Source organism: Podarcis gaigeae (genome assembly GCF_964106915.1).
Source record: "Podarcis gaigeae genome assembly, chromosome: 17".
In the NCBI taxonomy this organism is placed as follows: domain Eukaryota; kingdom Metazoa; phylum Chordata; class Lepidosauria; order Squamata; family Lacertidae; genus Podarcis; species Podarcis gaigeae.
In genome coordinates this window covers 11,501,176-11,518,074 of record NC_139694.1, presented here as the reverse complement: position 1 = coordinate 11,518,074, position 16,899 = coordinate 11,501,176, and the positions used below count along the sequence as shown (strand labels likewise).

General features: G+C 41.9%; 1 protein-coding gene across 5 annotated transcripts in view; it reads left to right on the top strand.

Annotated features, from left to right (window-relative positions):
- Positions 1-16,899, top strand: part of NRG1 (neuregulin 1) — a 505,915-nt gene that overhangs the window by 375,411 nt on the left and 113,605 nt on the right. For all 5 annotated transcript variants that reach the window (XM_083718891.1, XM_083718889.1, XM_083718892.1 and 2 more), the window contains 2 exons: positions 2,735-2,785; positions 4,515-4,565. In XM_083718891.1, the coding sequence (XP_083575017.1) occupies positions 2,735-2,785; positions 4,515-4,565 (102 nt within the window). The remainder of the gene's footprint in view (positions 1-2,734; positions 2,786-4,514; positions 4,566-16,899) is intronic.

Genomic DNA, 16,899 nt, shown 5'->3' with positions numbered 1-16,899 from the left:
CAGAAATCTTGTTGCCATCTGCCTTTGGCAAGCGCTGGAGCAAGTACTGCACTCCTTCTAGTATCTTCTTCCTGTTTTCTGTTTATCCCATTCCTGTTTTCTTCTAATGGAGCCAAGAACTAGCTTTTCCTAGAACAGTGATTTTACACCAGCTGTAACATAAATGTGGTAATGATAGAGTTTAGTAGTTACTGTCTCAGGGTCTATGTGACTCGACTTCATATGACTATCAAATTAAATACTTGGTGTATATTATTAACTCACTAATATTTAAGTTGGTTCTATAAGCTTGGCCTTTATTTGGCTGAATGATACATTTGTTTCCTGTAAGAAATCCGCTTCCTAAAAAAAACCCTGGACTTTTTGTTAGGAAAGTGATGGGGAAATGCGGGATGAAAAATGTGGGGTGAACAAATGATTAATTTGAAGACACTACACAAGCAAATCACGAAGAATGCTCATTGTTGCATTACTTTCCTGAAAACAAATAAGAACAGATGTTCAATAAAGACCGGACACATTCTTCTAACCTCTGCATAAGCATTGTGCAATTAAATCAGGATGAATTTTCAATAAACAGGTAATCTGGAGCCCTCTACAGCATCCCCAAGGATGGAAGAAAGGCTGTATGTTAGTCTTGGAAGCCTTGAACTGTACATTGGAGAGAAGTAATAAAAGTATTTTGTGTGGACACCTAGTGGCTTTGTATGACTGGGAATGAGTACAATTAACAGAGGAACTTCCTTGTATTTTGCATAGCATCCAGTATTTCTAAGAGTCTGGCAGATCTGAAGAATTGGATTGCCATAACTGCATCTATCATATTCCATCTGGCATATTCATTCCTTCAAATGTCTGAAATTTCTTCTGCCTGCTCTTACCATTCTAAGCCAGAAAATCCTGATGCATCTTGAAATAAGATCACCCATGTCTTTTCTCATGTTTCATGTTGAACTATAGACACCATATAGCTCATATAGAGAGGTGAGATACACATGCATTATGGCTTTTCATACTACAAGTTGAAAGTTTACAGTTTAATTGAAAGACTTGTCTATTTAGGTATCACTAAGAACAACCCTAGCAATCATCTTGGGGGGTGACTAATAGTTATATATAGTTGCCTTGTCAAAAGGTTCATGTGTTACACAAGAGTTAAGTGTCCAGAATTAACTGAAGTATTTTTGTGTGTGCGTACTCATTGAGATACTACATTAGCTGGAAAAAAATCAATTCTGAAAATAGACACTCAAAACATTTTTTCTTTGGTACCACTTCTGCATGAATAGAATTCTAGGTCTTGGATGGGGGGGGGGGTCATCTAGTCCAACCTCTTGCTCAATGCAGATGCAATGACAGCATCCCTAACAGATGGCTACTTATGGATGGCTATCCACCATGTACTTAAATAGCTTCAGCAAAGGAGAGTCTACATTCTCTTCATGATTACACTGTCAGACAGCTTGTACCATTAGAAAATTTATCCAAATATCAGCTTTCCTGCAATTTCTACCTAGAAGGTCTAGTCCTGCTCCTAGTCTTGTCCTCTGGAGCAACAAAGAACAAGTCTGTTGCATCTTCTGTGTGACAGGCCTTCAGATATTTGAAAGCTGTTACCATGTTTCCCCCTCAAATGCCTTTTCTCTCCAGGCTATGCATACCCAACTCTTCCAACTGCTCCTCATAGGCTTCAGGTCATTGGCACCCTTGTCCCCCTCCTCTGGATGTGCTCCAACTTGTCAGTGCCCTCTTTAAAATTTGGTGCCCAAACCTCAACACAGTACTCCAGATGTGGCTTGACCAACGCAGAATAGGGTGAAACTCTTGCTACTTTCTACAGTTCTATTTACACAGCATAAAAGTGCATTAGGGTTTTTTTTAGTAGTCATATTGCAGTGCTGGCTCAACTTCAGCTTGTGATCATCTAAGATACCTAAATGCTTTTTGCATGATCAGAGGAGAAATGACTGGGAAGAGCTCAGAGAGAAGAAATGCCATGGTGCATCTGCACCAGTGACACCAGACGCCTTCATCTGCCCCAGCAGCAATAAAACATGTCTTTCCCATACTGGTCTGTAGAGCCAGAGCAGGTGCTGTAATTCTCCAATGGTTTGACTTTACCCTGGATGGTACACTTTTCCATTGTCTCTCGAGATCAGTGGATGCCCACAATAAACACTTCTGTGAAACCAGGTCTCCCATATCTTATACTTGTGCCTTGTTCTCCCCCCTCCCTTTTTTGTACAGGACATTTGCGCACATCTATATCTGTTGAATTTCATCTTATGTGATTCAACTCTGTGTTCCAGAGAACATATCTATCATTTTCCAAGTTCTAATATGATTCCCCATGTTGGAACAGACAGAGGCAAAATAGCAATCGAGTAAAATTAATTCACCAGGACATGGCTTGCCAAACTCTACACAGCCCTCCCTTTTCAGTTTTGCCATTTAGGATATTTAATTGATATAATACTTGTTCTGATCCATCCACTTATAAGATGTAATTTTCTTAAGGCAAATGAAGAGTTGTAAGAAACCAAACCTCACTAACTGTCCTAAGAACTAGCTCTTCATTTCTTCCCTGTTTCTCAAAAAACATTTGTATTAGACGTTTTGGGTTATATTAGAAGTTGACTTTGCTTTCCCTGCAAGTTTCATCAGGACACAACCTTTTACACATGGCAATGCCCTGGCATGTGTAACTGCTTCTCATTTTTGTTTTGTTTTGCAGAACCCACCAACATGATACCAGTTTTGACAAAAGCATCAAACACATCCTCACGTAAGTCAAGTTGAAATGTTTGCCTCCTTGAAGCAAATTCTACAGGCTCAGCCTTTCTCTACATCTTTACAGCTTACCTTACTGGATCTTTAGCATGTGGGAGAAAAAAGAAATCAATCTGATTTCCTGGCTCTGTATCTGTGGCTTTGTTTAATGCAGTATTGAGACCTCAGCTGAAGTTTAGTGCCACCATCATCTTTCAATGTGGTCTTGGGTTGCCCATTGCAACAGTCAGTCACTTACAGTAGGGCTCTAGAGATCACTGTTTATAACTTGGAACCTGCTAGGTGTTCATCCTTTCTTCTTCCTTAATAATGGCATCTTATTTCGCCTAGTATGTAGATGCATCTAATTTCTTCTGCTGTTGCATGTGCCTTCATGTAGCATGGCAGTGCTGAATTTTAGTGCTTTTGGAAGTTGTGAAAAAGCAATCTCAGAATAGGTCTTTTGCTCCTATAGTTAATATCGCATATGCTTCCCTTCTAGGAACATGCATGCTTTATAAAATATTATATTAGTGGAAGCATTTTAGATCTGCCTTCCTTGGGATGGTTCTCAGGGTATTTATAATGGGGGACACATTCAGGTTTTCTATTAACTTTTCTTTAGGATGTCTCAAGATTGAGTTCCACCTCCCTGATAAGTACTTAATGTGCATACTGCATGCAGCTGCTTGTTCTGCTAATTTGTCAACTTTGGAGGACTTCCAGTTTTCTGAGACGCCTCTGTTTAACAGACCTGGCTATAGTATGAAATGGGAGCATTTCTGAACTAGAGCAAAAGGATTCCTTCGCAACATTAATGTATATTTTGAAATTGTCTTCAGCCTATTCTTGGCTCGTTGGTCCTATGCTCATTTTCCACACAGTTTCAGAAGCCTAAACAATCCTGATTCCTTTCCTAGTTCTCTTTATTTCAACTAGTCTTCAGAGTCATTTTTTAATTATTTGTCAGCTGGTCTGTATCAGTTCTTGCGTTTTACATTTTAAACTAATTCAAGTTGAGTTTCTATTCACTCTAAAACTTCCGCACGTTACACTGGCTAATCTGAAACTTCTTTAAACTTGCCTCTCGGTTTGGCCTTCCCATCCTAGCATGGATATTTTCAAAAGAGCTACATGTTACAGATTCTTTGTTTGTAGAACCATCTAAACATAACATTTTTTTCTTGTGAAACCGAAAGTCCAATTGTCATGAGCCAGGAAGTGTTTTATTTCTTGCACTTTCTGCCAATTTATGTAATAAAACAAAGTGATTATTTTCAACCCTTGAATTTCTGGGTGGCCTGTTACAAACAGCTGAAAACATTTCCCAAGCTCTACCTGTTTTGTGCCAAGGACTATGGAGCTTGCTTATTTATTTAATGGGTTATTCATAGTGTACCTAAGACATCATCAGATTGCTTTCTCTGTTGCTTATATATTGAATTTATATACCACCTTTCATCCTTGGATCTCAGGGCACTTCACAACATAAAAATACAAAAAACAAACAAAAAACATGCTAAATACAAGAACAAACTGGTAACAACTCCCCCTCCCCCACACACACAAACACATTTTTGAAGATATGGAATATCAATCAGCTTTTCAAGATTCTTCCTTTCCAGAGCTGCTTTTCCTTCTTTTTAAGGGGAGAAGTATTTGGTTTTTCTGGGAATGCACTGTGGGCTCCAATAGGAAGGCAGAGCATCTCTATTATCTATCATATTGCCTTCTGTGTATTGCAGAACTTATAGACAAGATTCCAGCATCGACTGAAGGAACAAATACATCTTCTTGTAAGTACATACTAATAGCAATCTTACTGAATTCATACAATGCGTTCTTTCTGGTTTGGTTAGTACACAATAAACATTCGGGCCTGCAGAAGTTTTCCAAAACATAAGCAACAATGAGATTTTCTAGAAATGGGTTTGGACTCCAGGTTTCAGAGAGAGAGAGCAACGGAGACCTAAGTGTGCCATTGAGAGGAGGGGTCTCCCCCCCCCCCTTCTTGGCATGTTTTAGTCTTTTCCCCTGCTTACAGCAGGGATGGGCAGATTTCCATTCTACAAAGATTTGGCAGACGTGGAATAATATAATTCTGCTAAAGCTACAAAATGGATTGTGGAAGTTAGAATGGCGGATGTGATGACTGCAGGCAAAAGTTGTGCACTAAGAGACATCTCTGAAAGTGTTGCATACAATGTGGAGCAGTGTTTTTCTGACACAGAATCATAGAGTTGTAAGGGGCTCCATGGATTAGGTAGTACAACCCCCGTCAGTACAGGAACCTTAACTACAGCATCCATGACAGATGGCCATCCAACCTCTGCTTAAAAACTCCCAATGAAAGAGAGTCCCTCACCTTCTGAGTCCGTTCCACTGTCAAACAGGTCTTTGTTGTTGTTGTCTTTGTCCATGGAGTTTTCTTGGCAGGGATACTGGAGTGGCTTGCCAGTTCCTGCTCCAGGTGGATCACATTTGGTCAAAACTCTCCACTATGACCTGTCCATCTTGGGTGCCCTGCTCGGCATAGTTCATAGCTTCTCTGAGTTATTCAAGCCCCTTCGCCACGGCAAGGCAGTGATCCATGAAGGGGCAGACAGGTCCTACCGTCATAGAATTCTTCATGATGATTAGTTGGAATATTCTTTCTCGTAACTTGAATTCCATGTGACAGCCCTTTAGATATTTGAAGATGGCTATCATATCACCTGTCAAGTCCCCTCTGACTCAGTCGGGCTAAACATACTCCTCCTAGTCAGGCTAAGCAACTTCTCTTCATCTTGGTCGCCTTCAGCACAACTTGTCAGTATCCTTTTTAAATTGTGGTACCCAGAATTGGACTCAGTACTCCAGGTGTGGTCTGACCAAGGCAGAATAGAGTAGTACTCTTCTCTTGATTAGGACACTACTGTATATGTCTGTTGATGCAGTGCTAGCTTTATTTGATGCTACCAAGACCCCTAGGTCCTTTTCACATGTACTACTGGCAGTCGAGCTGTATTTGTACAGCTGGTGCTTCCTGTTTATGTGTAGAACCTGACATTTGTTCCTACTGAAATTCCTTTTGTTAGTTTGGGCCCAGTTCTCCAATCTGTTAATGTTCTGATTCTGTATTCTGCGGCATTAGCTACACCTCCTGGTATGATGCCATCTGCAAATTTGATAAGCATCCTCTCAATTCCTTAATCCGGGTCATTTTTAAACAACAACAGATCCTGGACAGAACGTTTTTCCAGGATGATGAGGAACCTTTAGTGAGCACTCTTGGGGTTTGGTCGGTCAAGTTAGTGCACAAGGATGTTACATCTCATATTGGAGGAAAGGTTGTGATGCAGCACGTTCAGTATAAACACCACCATTTCATTGTAGCAGAAGTAAGAGTATAATTGCCTTATCTCTCATTCCAATAGTCCTGCCTTGTAGGGGCAAGTGGTGTATTGTATTGTATTGTATTGTATTGTATTGTATTGTATTGTATTGTAGGCATTCCATCACGGGATGAGGATGTTCTGTTGTGCTTGGTGGTGTCATTTTGGTATGCTCAACTCACATGGAGGGTGTGAGGATAAAAAAGTGGGAAAACCATCCATGGGACCCTGAGCTCCTTGGAGCAAGAGTGAGATTGAAATGTCAGAAATGTGTAATATATTCCACCTGCTGGCATGGATGGTAGTTGTCTGCAAGCAACGCTTCAGAGGGCCATCTTTGCCCATTGAGGCTACTCTAGTAGCCTATCGGCATGACAACTTTAAACAGCACTTGACTGATCCAGTGTGATCTTGGGAGCCTGGAGTTCATCTCTGCTTCCCAGCACTAATTACTTAATTATTCCTCTTTTAATGATAGCCCAGACCTAGTGCTCTATATGAGATAGACCATTGGACTGATCCATTATGACAGCTCCCGTGCTCTGTAAAGCCTACCGTGCAAAACTGCAGATGAACTATATATAACTGACCTTAATTCACACTGGTAACTACAGCAGAAGTGAAATATCTATTTTTTCCAAAGCATCTTGACCTTGCTATGAGGAGAATTGAGGGAAATATGTCTTAAAGTTAGTATTAAGATTCCACTTGCATGTTATACTAGCTATTGGATTGTTTCCTGATTTTAACTGGGTCACACAATATTTATTTTTAGGTGCATATAGTAAATAAGTCTCTATCAACAGCAATAAGGAAGTTAGCATTTTCAAAGGTATCCAACACCGTTTTGAGGTTCAAGCTAAATTTCATCCTTCTATGCTAACGTGAGATAGAAATACGTTGGGGTCCACATTTTAAAACTGATGAGCTCAGCATTTGCAGTTGTGTGCCATACTGCAAAGATTTTTTTTTTTAATGTCCAAAAGACAGGGGGAAATGGAATTGGCCTGATTTTCTTATTCTAAACACAACTGTCTGAAAATGCCTAATGGATTTCAGCTTGTCTCTCCCCCTCCCACCAAAGTAAGCATGGCTGAGAGCAGAATGACTATTCTTAAAGTTTCACAAGAACATTGCATGCTGATTGGTATTTCACAGTTACGTACAACTTGTTACAGCCACCATGAGAACAAAGTAACTTTCTTTCGCTTCTATGACAATATGGGAGCTTATTTTAGAAAATTACATATTAATAACACCTTTGCACCAAATGTTAGAAAATTACCATAAGACCATTAGGGAAAAAAAATTAAGAGGCAAGCTTCTATATGACACTTTTAAAGAAACTTTACCAAAAACAAAGAACCGTGGCTATTTAAATCTTCTTGCAAAACATGTTTAAGTAGCTAATTTTCCAGAGTTCTTTTGTTTAATATTTTTATGGAATCGCTTTGGGCTTTGGAAAACATATTTAAAATCCATAATTATCTAATTTTGCAGAAAGGTGTTTATTTGATGCAGTATCACTCCAGTGCTTTAATTGAAGTTATTTTATTATTAAATATTTATTTATACCCTGCCTTTTTTCCCCTAATGAGACTCAAGGCAGTTTACAGATAAAAATAAAAACTACTTGAAAACATAGAAAAAGTAATCCTTAAAAACAATTATGCATAGAGAGAATTAAAACTATATACATATATAAAATATATTAAAACTATATCAATAATTGCAATAAAAACAGCACAGTCCCAGCCCATTCATTAAAAACAGTCAGTTTCCCAAAAGCCTGTTGGAACAAAAGAGTCTTCACCTGCCGGTGAAAAGAGAAGAGGGAGCCAGTCTGGCTCCTCTAGGAAGGGAGTTCCAAAGTCTGGGAGCTTCCATTGATAATGCCCTTTTCCCACCAAGCATGCCTGTGAAGGTGGCAGGATGGAGAGAAGGGCCTCCCCTGAAGATCTCAAAACCCAGGCAGGTTTGTATGAGGGAATACAGTCTTTCAGACTGCTTGGACGATTTTTAGCACCTATAATGACAAGTTCCCCTAGCCAGAACCCCTCTGACATGATTTTATATCTCCTCGCAGACATAGATAAGTATGTGACCTGGTGTGTAGCACTCTTTGCAACTGACACTAGGAGCAAATTATATACCGTATTTTTCGCCCTATAGGACGCACTTTTTCCCCTCCAAAAATGAAGGGGAAATGTGTGTGCGTCCTATGGGGCGAATGCAGGCTTTCGCTGAAGCCTGGAGAGCGAGAGGGGTCGGTGCGCACCGACCCTTCTCGCTCTCCAGGCTTCAGGAGAGCCCCACCGCCAGCCCCGCAAGCTCGGGGGACAGCGGGGAGCTCCCACAGCTTGCAGAGAGCTGCATGTTCTGGGGGCTGGGGTCCCCCCCAAAAAATTAGGTGCATCCTATGGGCCGGTGCGTCCTATAGGGCGAAAAATACGGTAGCCACCAACTGTAAAGGAGATGAATATATTTGACCCTATCTGCATCAACCTATAGTCTATCTTTATCACCAAACTCCAAATATACTTGCACATTGTATTAATTAACATTTTTTAAAAATATATTAATGGCCATGTGGTGATTTTAGCCTATAAATTTTATTGTTTAATGTCTTAACCTGTATATTAAGGTACTTTTAAAGCTCTGTTCAGAGTAGGTAATGGCTTGATAATATAAATGTTTTAAGTTTTTTGTATTAATCCAACATATTTTCTTTTAATTGTTGAATGATTCTGTGTACATTGTGGCAGCCTTTGGCTATGTGCAATAAAACTGACTGGCTGGCTGGCTGCTTGGACCTAGGCCGTGGAGGTCTTTATAGATCATAACCAGCACTTTGAATTTGCCTGGAAACAGACCAGTAACCTGGGAGTCATGTGCTTGCTATAACCAGCCCCGGTCAGCAGATTGATTAGGATGGTAACTGACTACTTTTGAATTGTTAGGGAGTCCAAGAGAATGTGAAAATATTCATGTATGGTTTTAATTAATTCCACAATAACTACAAATGACTAGATTATTGCTTTTCAATATTGCAATTTGTTTGGAGTGAAGAAAAGTGACAGTACCCATTATGGTGCCACAGGTTCTGTTTTTTGCTGCAGCAAACCAACATGGCTATCCCTCTGAGAAAAGAACCCACTTAAGTACAATGTATATTGCAGAAAATTGAGTAACACAGGGCCTTTCCCCCCCTTGCTTGTTGCAGGATAGCTGACGTTTAAAACTTACTGTGTTTTTCATTAAACATAACTTCCGAGCTCTTCCTTAAAAGTCTTTGGATTAGTTAAGCAGTAGATGCAGTTTTTCTTGTGTGTTCAGGGTTGCAGTGACCTGGAACAAATCTCTAGCAATCTCCAGTTCTTTTGCATTTTGCTGGTAAAGGAGAAGTAGTTCTGAAATCCTATACCCTAGGGCCTTGGTGGCTTGATTTCATGAGTTTTAAAGTTAACTGGCTGCTTTTACACCCAAAAGGGAAATGCTGTCATTTTGTGGTGTTAAAGGAGGAACTCACAGAAACACACTGCTTCAACATCACAAGAAAATAACTATAAACTGTGCTTTCTAAACACAAGTTGTTTTAAAATCAAAACATGTATACAGATAAGTTTAAACTTTTAGTGCAATGGTGGAATTGAATTCAAGGCCATAATCAAGGTAGCCATGTGTGATTGGCTATACAGTGGTACCTTGGTTGTCAAACAGCTTGGTTCCCGAACAAATTGGCTGCCAGACACCACAAACCCAGAAGTGAGTGTTCCGGTTTGTGAACTTTTTTGGAAGCCGAACGTCCAACATGGCTTCTGCGGCTTCCTATTGAGTGCAGGGGGACGCAGGTGGCGCTGTGGGTTAAAGCCTCAGCGCCTAGGACTTGCCGATCAAAAGGTCGGCGGTTCGAATCCCTGCGGCGGGGTGCGCTCCCGCTGCTCGGTCCCAGCGCCTGCCAACCTAGCAGTTCGAAAGCACCTCCGGGTGCAAATAGATAAATAGGGACCGCTTACCAGCGGGAAGGTAAACGGCGTTTCCGTGTGCGGCTCTGGCTCGCCAGAGCAGCGATGTCACGCTGGCCACGTGACCCGGAAGTGTCTCCGGACAGCGCTGGCCCCTGGCCTCTTAAGTGAGATGGGCGCACAACCCCAGAGTCTGTCAAGACTGGCCCGTACGGGCAGGGGTACCTTTACCTTTACCTTTATTGAGTGCAGGAAGCTCCTGCAGCCAATCAGAAGCCACGCCTTGGTTTTCGAACTGTTCCAGAAGTCGAAGGGACTCCCGGAAAGGATTAAGTTTGACAACCAAGGTACCACTGTACTCCCAATGGAAGGTGAATGCATTTAACTTGGGCAGCAGCCCTACACATGCCATGGCAAATTTTGGACCTTGGTGTCTCTAATATGCAGAAGCATGTGTACAGTTTTCAAGTTTTATTGGACACACTTAAGTAGCTCTCGCGGGTGGCACTGTGGGTTAAACCACAGAGCCTAGGACTTGCCAATCAGAAGGTTGGCAGTTCGAATCCCAGTGATGGGGTGAGCTCCCATTGCTTGGTCCCTGCTCCTGCCAACCTAGCAGTTCAAAAGCACGTCAAAGTGCAAGTAGATAAATAGGTACCACTCCAGCGGGAAGGTAAACGGCGTTTCCGTGCGCTGCTCTGGTTCACCAGAAGCGGCTTAGTCATGCTGGCCACATGACCCGGAAGCTCCCTCGGCCAATAAAGCGAGATGAGCGCCGCAACCCCAGAGTCGGTCACGACTGGATCTAATGGTCAGGGGTCCCTTTACCTTTACCTTAAGTAGCTCTCGGCATTGGGATATGGTCTGTTCAAGCAAGTGTTGATACATCACTAACCAAATGCCTATGGAGAGCCTACAAGCAGGAGAAAAGTCCTGCAAAAGCACCCTGCCCACTTGCAATTCCCAGCAATTGATATTCAGAGGCATACTGTCCCCAGTAGTGGAGGTATAACATAGCTTGTCTTGAGCAAGACACTATATCTAGCAGACTAATGTACTGTATCACAGAATTTTGAAGATTAAACATTTAGTATAGGTAACTTTGTACTTGGAAAGTGTTGTAGGAATCATTGAGTAGTGAGTTTATTTTTCTAGGGGCACCATTCCTGAATCTCTGGAAAAGAACTAAAACAAATAACCTTCTAATTTTCAAAATACAAAAATGCTTATCAAATCTGTATATATTGAAGCTGGTGCATGTTACATGTGGCCTTCTGTGGAACAGCAGTGTACTGAAACGGGTTGGACTATTTGCCTTCAGCCCAAACCCTTTTTGGTACAAAAAATAGATAGTATGGGTTTTTCCATTACTACCTCTATCAGCACTTTGTTCCTTCTTTGACATAAAAAATATGGGTTCAAAACCTAAACAAATATTCACCTAACTTGTACATAATTGGATAGTGTGCTGAAGGACAAATATATAGATACTAAATATCAGTCTGGATAACTTGTAGACACAGAGTCAGGAATAAGTCCTTCATATATTCAAGTTCAAATAATAGTTTATTTTAGGGTTCAGAAATGCTACTCTTATCCAACTTTTTATTTTTCTGTGAGAATATATTTTATTGTCTGTGTTTATACCCACTGAGCTTTTGGTAAAGAATCAATCAAGTGCATATTGTTTGGTTAAGACTCCTTGATATTTATCTGGTTTATCTACTTCTCAAAACATATTAAGACTTGCCCATTTAAATATAATTTAGACAAATAGACCATTTGCAGCTGAAATTAGCCATTAAGGAAAATTCATTGCTTTGTACTTTTCAGAGATTCTGTTTGAAATATTTTGTTGTTGTTGTTGTTTAGTCGTTTAGTCGTGTCCGACTCTTCGTGAACCCATGGACCAGAGAACGCCAGGCACCTCTGTCCTCCACTGCCTCCCGCAGTTTGGTCAAACTCATGCTGGTAACCTCGAAAACACTATCCAACCATCTCGTCCTCTGTCGCCCCCTTCTCCTTGTGCCCTCCATCTTTCCCAGCATCAGGGTCTTTTCCAGGGAGTCTTCTCTTCTCATGAGGTGGCCAAAGTATTGGAGCCTCAGCTTCACAATCTGTCCTTCCAGTGAGCACTCAGGGTTGATTTCCTTCAGTATGGAGAGGTTTGATCTTCTTGCAGTCCATGGGACTCTCAAGAGTCTCCTCCAGCACCAGAATTCAAAAGCATCAATTCTTCGGCCTTCTTTATGGTCCAGCCTTCTTTATGGTCCAGCTCTCACAGCTCTCACTGAAATATTTACTATTATATTAAAAAGAGAAAAACAAGGAGGGAGAAGATAAATTTGCTCAAAAGCTAAAGGGGCCACATGCTGATTCAAAGCCTGCAGTTAAAAGCCTACTCAACATCTCTTAAAGAGGATGACGCCTATGGGGGTGTAATTAGCACCTGGATTCCTTCCCTCTCCCCTCCTTGCCATTGTCGGAGGCAGTTCTGACTGCCTTGGCAATTGGACAAAGGGTCACTCTCCCCTCGAAGCATCTCCACCCATGACCAGACACAGAGGCACAACAGGTAACAACATTGGAGCCAGGAGCACAGGGTTTTCCCTGCCACATAATTACTTTTCTCAGGCAGCAGGGATGGAAAGTAAATGTACAGGCTGTTTAGTTATTAGCATGATAAATATTCATAGAGAACTGAACACATTGCAGAGCTACAGTAGTTGAAGGGCACTGAATATCACCCATATGGAATTCCTGTGTACAGTTGTACCTCGGGTTACAGACGCTTCAGGTTACAGACTCCACTAACCCAGAAATAGTACCTCAGGTTAAGAACTTTGCTTCAGGATGAGAACAGAAATCGTGCGGTAGTGGCGCAGCGGGAGGCCCCATTAGCTAAAGTGGTACCTCAGGTTAAGAACAGTTTCAGGTTAAGAACGGACCTCCAGAACGAATTAAGCTCTTAACCCGAGGTACCACTCTAGATCCCAGTGCCTGTGGCATCTTCCTAGTTCTGGAATCTAATAAGTCTGCAGTAGAAACACAATGAATTTCTTAAAGTGTAACTTTTACTATTTTTCAAAAGTTGCTATATGAGCCAAGTATTGTTTTGCACCATATTTGAATGAAATGCAAATCTCAGGCTTGTTGCAACCATGATCAAACACTTTACATTCATCCCCTTGCACTGGGGGTGGGGGGTGGGGAGTGTGTGAGCCCGAGTCTCTCTTTGCCATGTTTGTGTAAACTTTTGAACCTTTCTGGAGGTGGGTATTTCAATTACGGCCACTAGTGAGAAGGTCCTCTCTCTCCTTGGCCTCGTTTCATTCGGTGGCCCCAAGCTCACATGGTCCCAAGCTTATCAATAGGCAAAGCAGGCACTTTATGGACTAAGCTGCTACAGCACTGACAGGATGTAACTGAAACACATGAGATGCCTTCCTGCCTGTGTTTCTGGTCCAGGTTCTCCTGCACCTTACAATGACTGACATTCATTCCTGCAATGCTAGTGGAAAGTGAAACACTCTACTTGAGGGTCATATTGCAGTGATAGCAAAACCCTGCCATCTTGTCCCTGACGTGGATCTCTCTGGGGAATATAATATATTTTAATGCAGAAATCACACAAAGGCAGGCTGAGCTCCACACAAGCATATCATTAGAAAAGTCTTAAACACCCAGTAATCCCAAGGGATGCGGGTGGCGCTGTGGGTTAAACCACAGAGCCTAGGACTTGCCAATCAGAAGGTCGGCGGTTTGAATCCCTGTGACGGGGTGAGCTCCCGTTGCTCAGTCCCTGCTCCTGCCAACCTAGCAGTTCAAAAGCACAGCATGGTGCAAGTAGATAAATAGGTACCACTCCGGCGGGAAGGTAAACGGCGTTTCCGTGCGCTGCTCTGGTTCACCAGAAGCGGCTTAGTCATGCTGGCCACATGACCCGGAAGCTGTACACCGGCTCCCTCGGCCAGTAAAGCGAGATGAGCGCTGCAACCCCAGAGTCGGCCACGACTGGACCTAATGGTCAGGGGTCCCTTTACCTTTACCTTTAACCCTTTACCTTTACATTTACCCAAGGCAGGTATTTTCTGCGTATGAAATGCTTAACATTTATACCACTTTTCAATTGATCAGAGTTCTTCACACGCATTATCTCAGTAGTTCTAGACATGAAAGATAGGCCATTATTATTCCCATATTGCAGGATAGCCAAGTCTTGCCCAAGGCCACAGTAAGTTTGTGACTGAGATGAGATTTGAACCAGGACTTCCTAACTTGCAACTCTTCTATTTGCTACACAGCATGTTTTTTGAATTTGAGAAGTTCCTTTTTTGTGCTTTCCCATCCAATTTGACTGGCCTAGTATGTCAACAGAGCTGGCCTTGGGCCTCTTGTACCTTAAAATCAATATGTCTCCTATCACTGAGAACTTTATCACACATAATGTGATAGCAAATATGTGCTCAGGAGGGAGCTGCAATACTTGATTCTTGACAAATTTATTTCTGTGACATCTGTGGTTATAAATCAGTTTGGCACATTCACACTTTGTAGTTTTATGTATGCACACAAAGCATATTGCATTAATACCTTAAAAAGATAATGTGTGAAGCAGCTTTAACTCAGCTTGATCTTTTATTTAACTATTTAGAAGGATATCTTGTTCATTCTGAATGTTCGGGATCGGCAATAGATGTGGAAAAAAGGAAATCACCTGCCCCTCCACAAATACCATAAAAATGTGATCTAGTTCAAAATTTCCCTATGCTTTGCTGATATAAACTAGATTGCTAAAGCCAATTGGCCTTACAACTCTTCTGAAGCATCTTTGTTCACAGGGATACTTGGGCACTGTTTGGATTTTGTGAAAATATGTGGCTTTTGTTTTCAAGTTTAGAAGATGCACTTAGCAACATGTCATTGTTGTCTTTAGTAACACCTACTGAAACGTCTGTGTGGGAAGAACAGAGCAGCTAAGGAAAAAAGGCTTTGGGTAGAAAAACCTGACAATTGGGAGCAATTTGTACATGCCGTCACCTCAGAGCTTTCATTTTTTTATTCCATAGAATAGATCAAGGACTTCATGCTGGCATAATAGCTGTGGTCCGGGTTATTTAGTTTCGTTGGATAGTCTTATATGCACTGTCCTTTTGAGATAAAACAATTAAAACACAGCTAGTTGTATGGTCTCTCCAATGGAGGTCCAAGTGATAAAAAGGCAATGATAAGTGTGAACAATATTGAAGCTGAAAGAAGCTAATGCTGCAGTCACAGAGGTCTAAGTGAAAGGATATATAATGATTAAATATACCTGGTAGAATTAAAAAGGTATTAAGGAATGATCACTATCAGCTATTTTCTGCGTGTGAAAAATATATATCTGGGATTGGCAGCTGAGACTGATGGTTGGCAATAGGAATTGTTCAAGAATTTTCAAGCTGCTTTGGGGGGGCGTTATGGGATTGTGATCCTTGTTATATATTTTTTAAATATAAAGAAACAGCTTGTACACATTATACCGGGTAGATGTTTATTTATGCAGTGCTACGGGTGGCGCTGTGGGTTAAACCACAGAGCCTAGGACTTGCCAATCAGAAGGTTGGCGGTTCAAATCCCCGCGATGGGGTGAGCTCCCGTTGCTCGTTTCCTGCTCCTGCCCACCTAGCAGTTCAAAAGCACCTCAAAGTGCAAGTAGATAAATAGGTACCGCTCCGGCGGGAAGGTAAACGGCGTTTCCGTGCGCTGCTCTGGTTCGCCAGAAGCGGCTTAGTCATGCTGGCCACATGACTCGGAAGCTGTACGCCGGCTCCCTTGGCCAATAAAGCGAGATGAGCGTCACAACCCCAGAGTCGGCCACGGCTGGACCTAATGGTCAGGGGTCCTTTACCTTTTATATACTTTCTTTCTTTCTTTCTTTCTTTCTTTCTTTCTTTCTTTCTTTTATTCAATATAAAGAAACAACTTGTACACATTATAGATGTTTGTTTATACAGTGCTATATACTTTATTTATTTACTTATTTATACACTGGATTTTAGGGGACGCGGGTGGCGCTGTGGGTAAAAGCTCAGCGCCTAGGACTTGCCGATCGTCAGGTTGGCAGTTCGAATCCCCGCGGCGGGGTGCGCTCCCGTTGCTCGGTCCCAGTGCCTGCCAACCTAGCAGTTCGAAAGCACCCCCGGGTGCAAGTAGATAAATAGGGACCGCTTACCAGCGGGAAGGTAAACGGCGTTCCGTGTGCTGCGCTGGCTCGCCAGATGCAGCTTGTCACACTGGCCACGTGACCCGGAAGTGTCTGCAGACAGCGCTGGCTCCCGGCCTATAGAGTGAGATGAGCGCACAACCCTAGAGTCTGGCAAGACTGGCCCGTAGGGGCAGGGGTACCTTTACCTTTACACTGGATTTTACAGCAATGGTAGATGCTAGAGTTGGAGGAGGAAATTCACTGGAGGGGGTGTAGTTGAAAATAAGTGGAAACATTTAAAGATAATAAGCAGCTTGAGTTGAATGCTATTCCATCATAACATGTTGTAAAACCAGTGCAGGGATTTGAGAAGGATTGTTACTACAATATTTTGAATCTCTTACATTGCTGTGAAAATGTCCACTCATAAGAGCAGACTTCAGAGTGGTTCTTCTGATTACTTTTAACTGAGGCATAGTCATAGAATTCCAGTTCCTATACAGAAAGTGTTGCTAACAAAGTGTGTTTCCATTGGTACCGCATCTACAAACCAAAGTTCTAATCTTTATAATATATTTGAAAAACAGAAAATGGACAATAAGAA